The following is a 14,383-nucleotide window of genomic DNA, read 5'->3' as shown; positions in this document are numbered from 1 at the left end:
AGGGGTGAAAAGCACTATTAACCCTTAAATTCATATGTCATGTTACCGTAACAGTAGTCGATGTCATGGAAATTGTTTAATACGGTACATTACAATGGTTTCTCAATTTATTTTATGAATTGAAATTAATTTTTTTATTTAAGTAAAATGTTTACTTTCATATTTACGTTAAATTTTTTCTTTCGTATGACCCGTGCGGTAGCACGGGTCGATGGTCTAGTTAATAATCAAAGTTGTGTATTGACATATGTACAATGTTTGATTGTGATATGTATTTTGGAACACTATGACTACTAATAACCAACCCTAGTGTTTTTTGGTCAAACAAAAACAGCCCTCATTTGATCGCAAGTCTCCTTGTTGCTTCTAAACCCTATCTGTCACCGCAATAGAATGTCTGAGCTTGAACTTTCAACCGCGGCGGTAGATAGGATCAGCGGTTTACCGGATGATATCCTGATTCATATTCTCTCTTCTGTTCCTACCAAACAAGCCTTTGTCACTTCCATTCTTTCAAAGCGATGGATTCATCTATGGCTTTACGTTCCCGTTCTCAAATTCACCGAAACCAGATGGAAAGACCAAGAATGGCTTTCACATTTCGTCTTCTTTGTCTTGCATTCGCGAGAAGCTGCCGGTAATCATTCCATCAAAACATTCATCCTTCACAGTAAAATCTATTCCTCTCGACTTCATTCTATCGTTTTCGGTAATTCCTCTAAATTGCGTACAAGTATTCTTGCTAGTACAACCCTTGTTGTTCTTAAGCTCCATTGCGTTAGGTTCTATACGGGTGCTCCTTCTCATCTTAATTTGCCCTCACTCAAAACACTACATTTGAAAGACATTTACTTTGATCAACAATGTGATCTTATGTTGTTTTTGGATGGATGTCCGGTTCTTGAAGATCTTCAACTATCTAACATGAGTAGTTATGATTTTTATGACTTTGAAAGCAGCTCAATGCCAAAAAGTTGAAGAGAGCAGATATTACCGCATGTTATTGTGATTTTCCGTTGAAATCCCTTCCATATTTGGAGTTTCTACGCATACAACTATCCAAGGTTTGTTTTATTTTAGAATGGAATAATAAAGAACACAATGTGATTCATTTGCATTTTTAATTTTTAATTGTGTGGAATTGAATTTTACACTAATTTCTTATACTGTCTTTTTTTTTGTTGTTGTATATTTTAGGTTTATTGCCCTTACAACTTTCCTACTTTCTATAATTTGACCCATTTGGTGCTCAACTATGATCGGGATATAGTTGTACAAGTGCTCCACCATTGCCCCCAGCTTAAAAAACTTGAACTTTATCAGGTTTATTTGTTAAATTTAACAATCATATTTAATTTGATTTATCTTTTCTTAACAGACCTTTATTCTTTTGTTTGAATATGTATTATTAACACAAGTTACAAGACGAAGTTACAAGATATTATTTGGACAATAATAAGGGCAAATGGGTCTATCCCAATCTGTTCCAAGTTGCCTTTCCTTAAACCTTACAACTTGTACTATGCGGGACTTTGCATATGCAGGTGGCACCCAACGTGACTTTGTATATGTAGATCGAGACCAACAACGTAATCACATTATGTTAGCAAGATTTATTCTGAAGAATGCGAGAGTTTTACAAACTATGACAATCTGGGGCTACATACTGCCTAGTGTAGAAAGATATTTACGCAAATGTCCAAGGGCTTCTTCAACATGTCAACTTTCAATTTTTAGGGGTAGTTTCTCTATTATGACTTTTGTTTCATTATCTTCTACCATGAAATTGATGGATTTGGTGGTTTGATGAAATATGTGCTGTTATGAAAATATAAGCAATATTGTAGCTGCATGTTCATTGCTGTTATGCGATAAATGTGGAGTCTTTGTCCTGCTCTGTCGTTCCTCCCTTAAGAAAAATGCAAGCTATCAAAAAATTTGTGTCGATAACTATATGAACAACTTTAATACGGTAAACGATATTGGTAGCAACTGAGAAATATGCAACCTAAACAAAATACTGAGTTTGAATTTTCTTGCAAATTCCACTCAGTATGCAATATTGTTATAGATGTTTTGGTAAACATTGTTTACATTTGAAAGAAGGAATGCAAAAGCCACATGCTAGTCAATTCTCACTTCATGCTATTCAATCACCACTAGTTTTGTTTTTAATATTTTATTTTTGACTTTCTTGTTTGCTTTGTTTTCTATGCAGATGCAGATGTGAATTTGATCTAAGTTTCCCTGGGGTTGGTAAGGCAAAATGGGGCCACCCTAGCCCATTGAGTGCTCTACGTCGGGCCATCGACGTCATATAAATTAGCCTTATCCTAACCGAAGCGCACGCACCCATCTGACCAAGTCTTTCTAGTTAAAGGGGAAATAAACCTATGCTTTACTGGAAAGACGAAAGGCGGAAAAAGGCTCCTTAACCCAGTTCCACCGCTTGCCTTAATTTAATATAATAAGCCCGAGGGGACAAGAGAAGAGCAATAAAAGGCCCTCCACCTCGTTGGGAAAAGATAAAGGAAATAACTAGCCCTCAATCATTGGAAGTGCTTTTCTGAGTTTGTTAGCTTTATAGGCTATTCTCATGTTTGTTGTTCTTTAGTTGCTTTTTGGTTCTTAATTCCATTGAAGTTTCCTTTGAATTATTAGATACCAATCAGGCACTTGAATTATGAATGATTTTATTTAATGCAAGTGACTTATGAGTAGTGAAATCTTTTCATTACTCTTCTATTACTATTTTCTTTATAATATTTTTTGGTTACAAGTTTCAGTTATGGTTTTGTCCTTTAGGTTATTGATCTATTTCCCAAGGAGTGCAATAAATTTGAACAATCATTTTAGGTCTGTTTGCCTGAGGGGAATTGATTGTAGGGGATAGTTATCATAAGTTTTATTGGTTTGATTTGTTTTTTTTTTTTTTTTTGTGGGAATGAGGGTAAGAGAGGTGAGTCAAATCCCTCCTAAGTTAATTTTAGATCCCTTTCAAGTTGTCTCGTCGAACCAAACATAAAGCATTTTAAAATTCATGCGCTCTCTTCTCCTCCCCTCCGTTTAACTAAAACAGGACCTTTGAGTAAATAAGATTTATACAAACATCAGTCACCATGGTTTCTTGAGTCGAACCAAACATAGAGCATTTTAAAATTCATGCACTCTCTTTTCCTTCATTTTGTTAGGAGTGAAGCTAACTCACCCTTATATAGGTGTGTATTAGAACAACCGCTTCCGTGAAATGCGGTATGTGAATAGGAGACGGTTAAGAGACACTTGTATGGCATCTGATGCACGAAGATATGCTTCGGTTGTATAAGGCGTACCGGCGTGTTCCTTCGGCGATGCCCCTTAGCCTCGGTGGATGTCTAGTCCACGTGTCACGATGGGAATGGCCTTATGGTCGGTCCAGAACAATATTTTTTTTTTACTAATACGATAAACATTTGCGTGAATAAGACTATAATCATTGACATGACACGGGGAAAAACTTAGTTTTTGACGATGTAAAATCAAAGTCTCCCACCTGTATCATCTCTTCAATTGAATCTTTATTTTAATGCTTCTTTTGGAAAGGGTGTGAGGAAATTAGAAAATTAAATTGGATTATATAGGATATAATCTCGCTTAGAAAAGGAGAATGGAGGTTTGGGGGTGCGTAGAATTTGGAAATTTAATTTTTTATTTTATTTTTAGGATAATGGTGTTAGAGGCTACATGAGCCATGAGCAGGATAACTTGTGGTTTAAATTTCTAGCAACGGGATATGAGATTGATGGAGGAAGGGTGAGAAGAGGAGGGTGGTTAGGGTCAGCTTGGTTGAAGCAGTTGTTAGCAATGCGGCATTGGGATGGTTTAAAGGTGGGTAGGTGATCTGATGATAATCTGGTGAGGGTGGTGGATGATGGGGTCACTACTCGTTTTTAGACTGATGGGTGGTTAGAGAGAGGGGTGTTGAGTGCTAGATAGTAGAGATTGTTTGATTTGGTGGAGAATAAAGATGTAACGGTGACTGAAATGTGTGCTCTAGATTAAAGTTTAGGTGGGGAAGGTTAGAAGTGGTGTCAACATTTATTTCATTGGGCACAACAGTTGTGTATGTGTGAGTGGTGGTGTGTGTGTGGGGGTGGGGGATTTAGCACTCATTTATCTAGCATTGCTTTGCATGATGAAGAGGTTGATTGTTGGAAGTGACAGTTATCCCCGACAAAGGCTACATTGTTCGAGGTTTTATCACTTCTTGATGGACACTCTGTTCGTTTTTTCTACTTCGCTAATGTATTTTATACACAAATATAATTTAGTCAACATTGTGTTGAAGATTAGTATATAAAACTTTTGATATAAGAATAAGAAATAAAACAAAACCGATGAATAGAGCTCCATCTTTGAATCAAGTTTACACCTTTGTCTCTTTCAAATAAAAATGCAACATCAAGGACTCACGAGGCTTTCTTTTTTGTTTTTTTTTTTTTTTTTGAGGGAAGGCTTTATTTTTTTTCTTCTTTTTATTGCACTAATGTTTATATGCATTTTTTTTTATTGAGCCTCTAATTGCAAGGTGAAATGAACATACCAAATAATCACATACATTAATCACCCCTAACATTTGCTATAGATAGAATCATTAGAGAAACATAACATTTTCTATCAGTAATCAGCAGTAACTAAAATATATGTTTAAATTTCTATTCAGAAATAGGTCATAAACCTATCTAAAAATTAAAATAAATAGTACTACTAATTAAATAAACTTGTATAACAATATAAAAAAATAGGAATGAAAACCAAATCTTATTTATTGAGGCTACTATCCATTTGTACAAATCAACACCATCTCATGTCATCGTCTTTCCTCAATAACCCTTGATCTCAAGATGCATATCTCTTACTTAATGGCAGATGTGTGGCATATCCTCAAAAAGACCAGAATCAATAATAACAATTGATGAAGAAAAATTGATGGGTTAATAGAAGCAAACAATTGATCAATAAAGAATTTATCATTGCACTGAATCGGAAATCAAAAGAAGAAAATAAGATGAAGATTAAAGAATGCACCAGGGAACACTCGATAACCGTAAATATTTTGTTTGTTTCTTGTTGATCACCAGAGCAATGTTAAATCTGTAAAACCTGAATTTGAAAATCATTGCACCACTAACGTGAAATTTATTCATTTATGTTATATATTGTATTAGTAAATCAACATGTATTAGGGGGCAGAAAGGAAAAAAATTGAACCAAAGTGAAAACGGTTGAGTAATCGGGAGAAAAAATAATATTGAGTATCCAATCCATAAAGTTGAATCCTTGTATACCTAAGTGTGAGAAGTTAGAAGCAAATAGTTTGAGAAATCCCAAAAAAGAGTGAGAGAATCGGATTCGGGTGCAGTATACTCGGTAATGCCTACACCAACATCGGCGTCATCATGGGCATATAGTCTCTTGTTGTCATAATGTATCTCTATATGTATCCGCTTCAATGTTGTCGTCGTATGTCTTTTCCTCTTCTTCTTCTCTTTTTCCATTCTCTCTCTCTCTCTCTCTCTCTCTCTCTCTCTCTCCCCGTCTCTCCCTCCCTCCCTCCCTCAACCTAATGTCTTGCATAAACAAAACCAACATTGATGAAAAGCATAAAAGTTACCAGATCATTTAAGTAGCATATCCAAAGCAAATTAGTCAAAATTGTGGTTAATATTGTGTATTTTTTTTCTTTTTTCATAATACATACAAAATAAAAAATAAAAATCAACAAATCTTATGAATGCAGAACTATATTGAAATAGATGGGTAAAAAAAGAAAATTAAGAGGAAATGTATTGTCTTTGTTTAATTCTACCATAAACAAAAGGATTCAAAAATTGCCACCGATTGAAGCAAAAGACGGTAAAAGTTTTTTAATATGAAGGCATTATTCAAGCATAGAAGAATATAGCAATTCGGATTGTAGTAAATTGATGGCAAAATATATAACATGCATAAAGTAGAAGTAAGAAATTGCAACATGTATAACCATAAGTGTGTAATGATCCTAAAAAGAGAAAACCATGTCATCAATGTCACATACTTAAGGATTATTTTCTCTGTGTTGCTTAGTTCTCCGTAATAGAATTATTGAACCCATTACAAAGTGTGGTACTTTAATAGACCGATCAATAAAGAGAGATGAAATAAGGAATTTGTATTCCCTCCATTTCTTTTCTTTTGATGTTTTAACCGATTGCACAAGTATTAAGAAATCATTAAAGTATATATGAGCAGTTGTAAGGTTTAGACTAAAATGTCGTTATTTATGTTTTTTTTTGCTACTGTATATTTACTCTTTGCTTTTTTTTTCAAAATTCCAATGTCCTTAATTATCGACACTCACCACACAAATTTCAATCTCCTTGATTTTTTGGCTACAGTAGTTTTACCCATGTTGCCTTTTTATAGTTGCATGCATGTATATGGAGTATGATTAGTTTTAAGTACTTTCATGGGTAGTTGAAGTAAACCTTATTACTACCTTGACAATTGTATACTCCACCTAAATCTTTTAACCCACCTTTTAATTCAATTGTGATAAGTCAAAAGTCACAACTTATTTATTTTATGGTGTATTTCTAAAATTGGATAAAAAATAATAAAAATCCTAAAAATCAAATATTTTAAAATAAAGTTGAAGTCCTAAAACATCAAAGTAAAAGAAATAAAGGAAGTATTAAAAAAATGAGAGAAGAGAAGATGAAAAAGTATGAGTATGAGAGTGGTATGTTCTCCTTGCCATCATTAGGAACAACAACAAATTGTCACTGAATTATGGTATCCGACCTCATTCTCTCACTCTCGTTTCTTTCTCCTGATGATCATTTCTCATTTTACCTTTTAAATCATTTGACCTTACATTTCTCGTTTCTTTCTCCTGATGATCATTTCTCATTGAATTATGCATTTGCTAAACTTACGAAGACTCTTTTTTAACAACCGTGTAGTTACAAATGTTACAAAGGAAGCAAGTTATTCATTTTTTTCTTTAGGTAACAGTAGATCAGTTTTAATGGGTAATTTTGGAAATAAATTAGGCTACACCAAAACAAAGTTTTCCCTTTCTTAAAAGTCATTATAGATATAGATAGATTACAGATTAATAGTTATATATACTATATATAAAGAAAATAACTCATTTTGACTCTTTTGGACTGTCTTTTTCTCTTTCTCAAATTATGCTCAAATTTAAATACAAATAATACATATAACAAATAGATAAGAGTATATTTAAATATTAAAGAAAGTGTAACAAATTCCATCTATGTTGTCCACGATATATCACTTTTTTTCTTATCCTTTATTCATTAAAAAAGATAATTGATGTGAGTGAATTCAAAATAAAAATAAAAAAATGTAACAAACACAATATGATTATACGTCCAGCTTTTTTTCCCTTTATGCTTTAAAAATGTAGTAAACTAGATCGAGTATACTTTAAAATGATTCCTTTGACTTTTTTACTATCTCAAATATACTTTAAATCAATTTTTCTATAATAATAATAATTGTTGTTGGTGACATTAAAAAGAGAAATATTTAGATTATATTTTTTGTTATATTGTTGGTGTCATTCATTGAAATAGATAAACAAGGTTAATTTGGTTTGTTATAATTTAAAAGCAACAATCATTTATATTTATATTTTTAATCAAAATCAAAATTTCTTAAAAAAACATCGTTCATAGTTTTAAAATTTTAGTGCAATAAAAAGAACAAAAAAGGGGCACGTGAATCTTTTCGTTAGTAAGATATAAAGAGAATACATATAATTTTGGGCTGCCCTTTTTCACTTTCAATTATATCCTTAAAACTAATTTGTCTATAATAATTCTATAATGTTGGTGTCTTTAAAAAAAGATAAGAAATTAAATTATATTTGCTATATTTTTTTGTGTTTTGAAGAGGGTACACTACAATGTAAAAGTCCAAAATATCTATAGCTATACTATTGTTCAATAAAAGGAGCAGACCTTCTAAATCCGCAGGTCTCTAGGTTAAATCCATGTTGCTTCCAAACCCTATAATGTCTGAGCAGGAACTTCCAAGGGCAGCAGCCATAGATAGGATCAGCAGTTTACCTGAGAATATCCTGATTCATATTCTTTCTTCTGTTCCTACCAAACAAGCCGTAGCCACATCCATTCTTTCAAAGCGATGGATTCATCTATGGCTTTACGTTTCCGTTCTCGAATTCAGGTTGAAAGTTGGAGAATCGCTTTCCGACGTTGAGAAATTCATCTTCTTCGTCTTGCGTTCGCGAGAAGCTGCCGGTAACCTTTCCATCGACAAATTCACCCTTTGTGATAAACCCTATTTCTCTTCTCATCCTCTCAGTTTGGGTAATTCCTCTAAACTGCGAACTAGTATCCTTGCTCGTACGACCCTTGTTGTTCTCAAACTCCGTTGGTTCTCTTTGGATGGTCATTCTCATTATAATTTCCCCGCACTCAAAACACTATGTTTGAAAAACGTTTACTTTGATCAAGGACGTCAATTAATGATGCTTTTAGATGGTTGTCCAGTTCTTGAAAATCTTCAACTATCGTATATACACATGAAAGATTACCCTCGTCATTCTTTTGATTACTCTCCAAGTAGCTCAATGTTAAGAAAGTTGAATAGAGCAGATATTACCTCCTGTGATTTCTATTTTCCGGTGAAATCACTTTCAAATTTGGAGTTTCTACACATACAACTATCCGAGGTTTGTTTTATTGTAGAATGGATTGTGAAAGAACAATGTCATTCATTTGTATTTTTAATTTATTTGAGTTGAATTTTACCCTAATTTCTAATACCGTATTTTTGTGTAATCTAGTATTATCACCCTTATGAATTTCTTACATTCCATAATTTGACTCGTTTGATGCTCAACTATAATTGGGATATAGTTGTACAAGTGCTCCATGTAACAGCCCGGGGGTCTCACTGTACTCACAAGCTTAATCACTACCCCCCTCTCTAGTAGTGTTTTTGCCTCCGGTGGGAATCGAACCTAGTACACAGGGATAAGTACTACTTCAATGCATTCCCACTACCAATTGAGCTACTAGCTCAATTGGTAGTGGGAATGCATTAGTAGTAATCTTATCCCCATTAGTGTCGATTACGGAGGCAAAAACACTACTGAGAGGGGGTAGTGATTAAGCTTGTGAGTAATAGTGAGACCGGGGTGGGCCCCGGGCTGTTACAAAAAAACTCAATTGGTAGTGGGAATGCATTGAAGTAGTACTTATCCCCGGGTACTAGGTTCGATTCCCACGGGAGGCAAAAACACTACTAGAGAGGGGGTAGTGATTAAGCTTGTGAGTAATAGTGAGGCCGGGTGGGCCCCGAGCCGTTACAAAAAGGCGCCTTTTTTTGTAACGGCCCGGGGCCCATTCTCACAGCCTTAATCACTACCTCTAGTAGTGTTTTTTGCCTCCCGTGAGAATGACAAGGGATAAGTAATCAATGCATTCCTACCAATTGAGCTAGTAGCTCAATTGGTAGTGGGAATGCATTGAAGTAGTACTTATCCCCAAGGTACTAGGTTCGATTCCCACGGGAGGCAAAAACACTACTAGAGAGGGGGTAGTGATTAAGCTTGTGAGTAATAGTGAGACCGGGTGGGCCCCGGGCTGTTACACTCCACCATTGCCCCTAAGCTTCAAAATCTTAAACTTTATCAGGTTTGTTTGTTTGTTAAATTTAACAATCATATTGGATTAATCTAAATTATGTGCATTTACTATGTATCGATCGTTTTATTTTTACTTGTACCTTTATTATTAACTGAAGTTCCAATGCAACAATCGACAGGTGCACGGTACAAGAGATTATATACAAGATTGGGAGGATCCTAAATCTGTTCCAAGTTGCCTTTCATCAAATCTTACAACTTGCACCATGTGGGACTTTGCATATGCATTCCAACAAGATAATCACATTATGTTAGCAAAATTTCTTCTGAAGAATGCGAGAGTTTTACGTACTATGACAATCTGGAGCTACAGTCAACAATCTGAAATTGAAAGTCTATTATCTCGATTCCCAAGGACTTCTTCAACATGTCAACTTTCAATTTATTAATAACATATATGATTATGTAAGTAATATTTTTCCTATTCTCTCTTTTGTTTCAATATCTTCTACCATGAAATTTTTCGATTTGATGGTTTCCTGAAATACGTGCTGCTATGAAGGGTGGTCCCAAACTTTGTCTTTGTGCACAAGTTAAGAAATATTATCCTTAACCGATTTTTCTTTTTGAGGTATATTGACATAGGTTATTAGCTGCACAACGAATAATCAGTTTATTTTAAAGGATATCGGCATAGGGAGATAAGCTAACAAAAATCTACTGCTCCACAAAATGCAGGAATTGCATGACTTGTCATTGGGGAGAAACTTAGTGATTAATATTGTATAAAAATGGATCTAAAAAAAACTTAATTCGGTTTTGTAAAGAAACCATATTTGTAGCAACCGAGAAATATGTAACCTAAACAAAATACTTGTAAATTCCACTCAATGTTCTAGTAACATCGTTTACAATTGAAAGAAGGAAAGAAAAAGCCACATGCTAGTCAATTCTCACTTCATGCTATTCAATCATCCATGCACTAATTTTGTTTTTGACTTTTTTTTCTTTGTTTTCTATGCAGATGCAGATGTGAATTTGATCTAACTATCATTCATTCATTGGAAGTGCTTTTCTGAGTTTATTAGCTTTATAGTCTTTTCTCATGTTTTTTGTTCTTTATTTGCTTTTTTAGTTCTTAATTCCATCAATGTTTCTTTTCAATTATTAGATACCAAGCAAGCAGTGAATTATGAATGATTTTATTTAATGCAAATGACTTAGGAGCAGTGAAATCTTTTCATTACTCTTCTATTTCTATTTTTTATTACATTTTTATGGTTATAAGTTTTTCTGTTAATATGGTTTTGTCCTTTAGGTTATTGATCTATTTCCCAAGGAATGCAATAAATTTGAACAATCCTTTTAGGTCTGTTTGGCTGAGGGGAATTGATTGTAGGGCATAGTTATCATAAGTTTTATTGGTTTTTTTTTTTTTTTTTTTTGTGGCGATGAGGGTAAGGGAGGTGAGTCAAATCCCTCCTAAGTTAATTTTAGATCCCTTTCAAGTTGTCTCGTCGAACCAAACATAAAGCATTTTAAAAATTCATTCCTCCCCTCCGTTGAACTAAAATAGGACCTTTGAGTAAATAAGATTTATACCAACATCAGTCACCATGGTTTTTTGGTTACTTCTTCCGAAATTAGACATAAAAATCGAGACGGATAAGTTAGAAGTGAAACAATGATTGGTGATTTTTGTTTTTCTCTTGCATTGGTTTGTAAACATTTCTTGGATTTCTGAAATGTGATTTTTTTTTTTCAATCTGTTTTACCACCATTGTCCATTCCTATCCTCTACTGTCACTCTTACATTGGTTATTTCGAAACAATTTTCTCCTGACTATTTTTCAATTTTAGAAAACAATGGGAAAGCAAACGAGTTACTTACTTGGTTGTTTACTATGATGCCTAAATCGTTCACACATGGCCAATATATTTAATCGCTTCTCATAGGATCTGATGTCTAGGTTATTAGGAAGGATTTGGCCACTCAAACTGCTGAAGAAATTGTCAAGATTGATAAGTAATGCTTTTGCTGTTTAGGGAGGAAGTTAGAGAGATATTCAAAGTGTACTGAATAGTATAGAAAAACTGTACTGAACCATTTTGATTCATTCCAAACCAAAGTGAATTGTGTAATCGGTTTGGTGCACTGCAGTTTTGGTTCTCAAACCGAACTGTTTTAGCTGAGGAGCTTAGCGTAATCTGAACTGTTATTCTTATTAAGAACTATATTGTTTGAGATATAATTTTCAAAGTAATTTTGTTATTGAAACAACCATAAAAAGGTTATTAGAAGGACTGAAATGAGGGAATGACTGCAAAATTGCACATGGCAAACCACTAAAAATCATCTTTATGAAGATTGTTGACTCTTTTTACTGATAATAGTTCTTGACATTCTTTCTAGAAAGTTTTTCATTTTTCAACTCTGTTGGGGATGTATATAAAAATGTGAATAAAACAGTAACAATATCAATGAAATAGTGAAGAAAAGCTTGTAATTGTATTAATGGTGATGAACAATTACAAGAGCAACAAGGAGTAACAAACTGATAAAAAGAGAGTAACAAACTGATAGTGAGATACTATCAGTCCCTGATAGCACGCAGTGCTCCCAAATCACTAACAAAGTGACCCCACAGAATAACAGAATACTTAGCTACCTATTCTCTGACTTACTATTACTTATATAGCTACTAAAACTCATGCATCCCATACACCAATACTGCCACCTCATCATTCCTTCCCTTTTCCTCTTTTCCTAGTATAAACTCTCCATGTCTTAGGTTTGGGCCCATAGTCACAGCCCATTTCCTCATTCACATCCCTATCAACACCTCCCTCCATAATAGAAGCCTTGTCCTCAAGGCTGAATTCAGAAATTGTCCCTTTAAATAAGCATCATCTGAAGGAAAATCGAATAGAAGAATGGAGTAGAAGAAGCGGAAAATTTTCGATTTTCATTCCTTGGATCATTACGAAATTCAAACATGAATCGGTGATTCGATTGTTACCTTGAACCGTGGAATGCGAAAGGCCGGAACCGGAATCTCGATCACAACCAAGCAAGCGGCAAGCGACAAAGCCTCTAGCAAGTCCACACGAACGGTGCTCCTCCAAAACTCGGTGCTAGCCAATGAATTGGAAGTGCGAGAAGAAAGGGGTTGCTTCAAAACGTGTAACCAAAAACTTCAGCACCGCAGTTCTATTTATAGAACTTCTAGTGTGCTCGCAAGTCATAAGTCACTATTGGGCTTCGGTAAGCCCAACAACGAGTTTAATAATTTTGCTAACTAATTAGCGTTATTTACTAAACGCACCCCTTATATAAGTCATACTTATATATTTCTCTTTTGATCGTTCTTTGTGTGTGACCCTATAGGTTCTAGTCACGTTGGCAATAATATTAAATCTAATATTTAATATTATAAACAATGAGCGGTATCTAGCAACACATCATTGCTACCCAAGTGACAAGAATGTCAAGTGATCCGACGAAACCTTTCCATGATAATACTCATGTGTACACTTACTCCTTTGTCTCGATATCTTTATTGATCCCAAGGCATAGATATTGTCACCCTTGTATAGATCAATGTTTATATTCCTTGATTCCGAAATATACCGAATAATGAATAAGTCCAATATCTTATATTGACTTAGTTCGGCATGGCCATGCAATTTTACGGTCATATTTCATCAAGAGGCCTAAAGATATATCTCCTGTTTATGAGGAGGGACAAATCCCATCTAGGACACTCATGTCCCTCGGCATGATTCATCAAGTACCCATCAACCAACGTTATGGTTATCCTTTTACGTACAACGTTAGAATGGCAACAAAGCACTTGAGTCCACATCTAGGGATCATAGTGGTTTCAGGTCTAAGAAGCGATATACATTATTATCATTGTGAGAATATCTTATGACATTTTCATAACATACTATGTAGTATTCTCACGGTGGGTCAATCCGGTATCAATATTACTCCTAATATTTATACCTATGTATAGACTTAATATCTCAATATCAATGACCCATGAGATGCGGTCATCGGTCTACATACATAATAGTCTTTATGCTTTATTATTATCCCAATTCATATTAAAGCTTAACTATGGATATTGTCATACCCCAATTTTTGACCTAAGGATCCTACATTCATACACCGACACGTGTCTTTCAATCCTGATCGGTCTCTTTTTATTTTTTAGGCTCTATTTTCATCTTTTATTTTTAATCAATTTTAATTTTAAGTTTTTTTATTTTATTTTCTCTTTTATTATTATTATTATTATTATTAATTACCTTTTAGGGATAAGTCCAAGTCTGCATAGGTATTTTTTATTATTATTTCATTTCGTTATTTTCATTATTTTTCGTTTTTTTCATTATTAGATAAGTCCATTTTTTTCTCTTATTTATTATAAGTCCAAAATTGTCCAAATTCAAAGTTGTTGTTCTGCGCCACAATCTCGAGTCCCAAATCCGAGCTTCACAATCCGGTCCGGGTGCATCGATTTCACAAGACAAGTGATGAACGCGTTTTGTTCATTCCAATCCAAGCCACAATTTTACGCTCAATTCTCAACGTACCCTAACCTAAGCTTGTTACTATAAAGCCGTACGCCCAATTCATCTGCGGGGGAGGCCAATTTTCAATGCACAAATCATCGGCCGAAATTCATCAAAACCTCAACAAAGCCGTAAGCCAAA

At 34.3% G+C, this 14,383-nt stretch overlaps 1 protein-coding gene and 1 pseudogene across 1 annotated transcript; both read left to right on the top strand.

The window, feature by feature from the left end:
- The first annotated feature begins 393 nt into the window (after positions 1-393).
- Positions 394-3,879, top strand: LOC146922427 (FBD-associated F-box protein At4g10400-like; annotated as a pseudogene).
- Positions 3,880-8,062: 4,183 nt separating this feature from the next.
- Positions 8,063-10,110, top strand: LOC146922426 (putative FBD-associated F-box protein At3g50710). Its single transcript, XM_085711531.1, has 4 exons — positions 8,063-8,743; positions 8,858-8,970; positions 9,680-9,710; positions 9,841-10,110. The coding sequence occupies exons 1-4, from the start codon at positions 8,063-8,065 to the stop codon at positions 10,108-10,110; spliced, it is 1,095 nt and encodes a 364-aa protein (XP_085567657.1).
- The last annotated feature ends 4,273 nt before the right edge of the window (positions 10,111-14,383 follow it).

Source organism: Medicago sativa, chromosome 5 (genome assembly GCF_051527215.1).
Source record: "Medicago sativa cultivar Bolivia chromosome 5, Bolivia_mono, whole genome shotgun sequence".
NCBI lineage: Eukaryota > Viridiplantae > Streptophyta > Magnoliopsida > Fabales > Fabaceae > Medicago > Medicago sativa.
Note: the sequence above shows the minus strand (reverse complement) of the source record. Positions and strands in the feature narration are given on the sequence as shown.

Coding starts and splice junctions, on each gene's coding strand:
- LOC146922426 (XM_085711531.1), top strand. CDS start 8,063: ATGTCTGAGCAGGAACTTCCAAGGGCAGCAGCCATAGATAGGATCAGC. Junction 8,971..9,679: donor ACAGCCCGGGGGTCTCACTG/TACTCACAAGCT, acceptor CTCCACCATTGC/CCCTAAGCTTCAAAATCTTA. Junction 9,711..9,840: donor AAAATCTTAAACTTTATCAG/GTTTGTTTGTTT, acceptor AACAATCGACAG/GTGCACGGTACAAGAGATTA.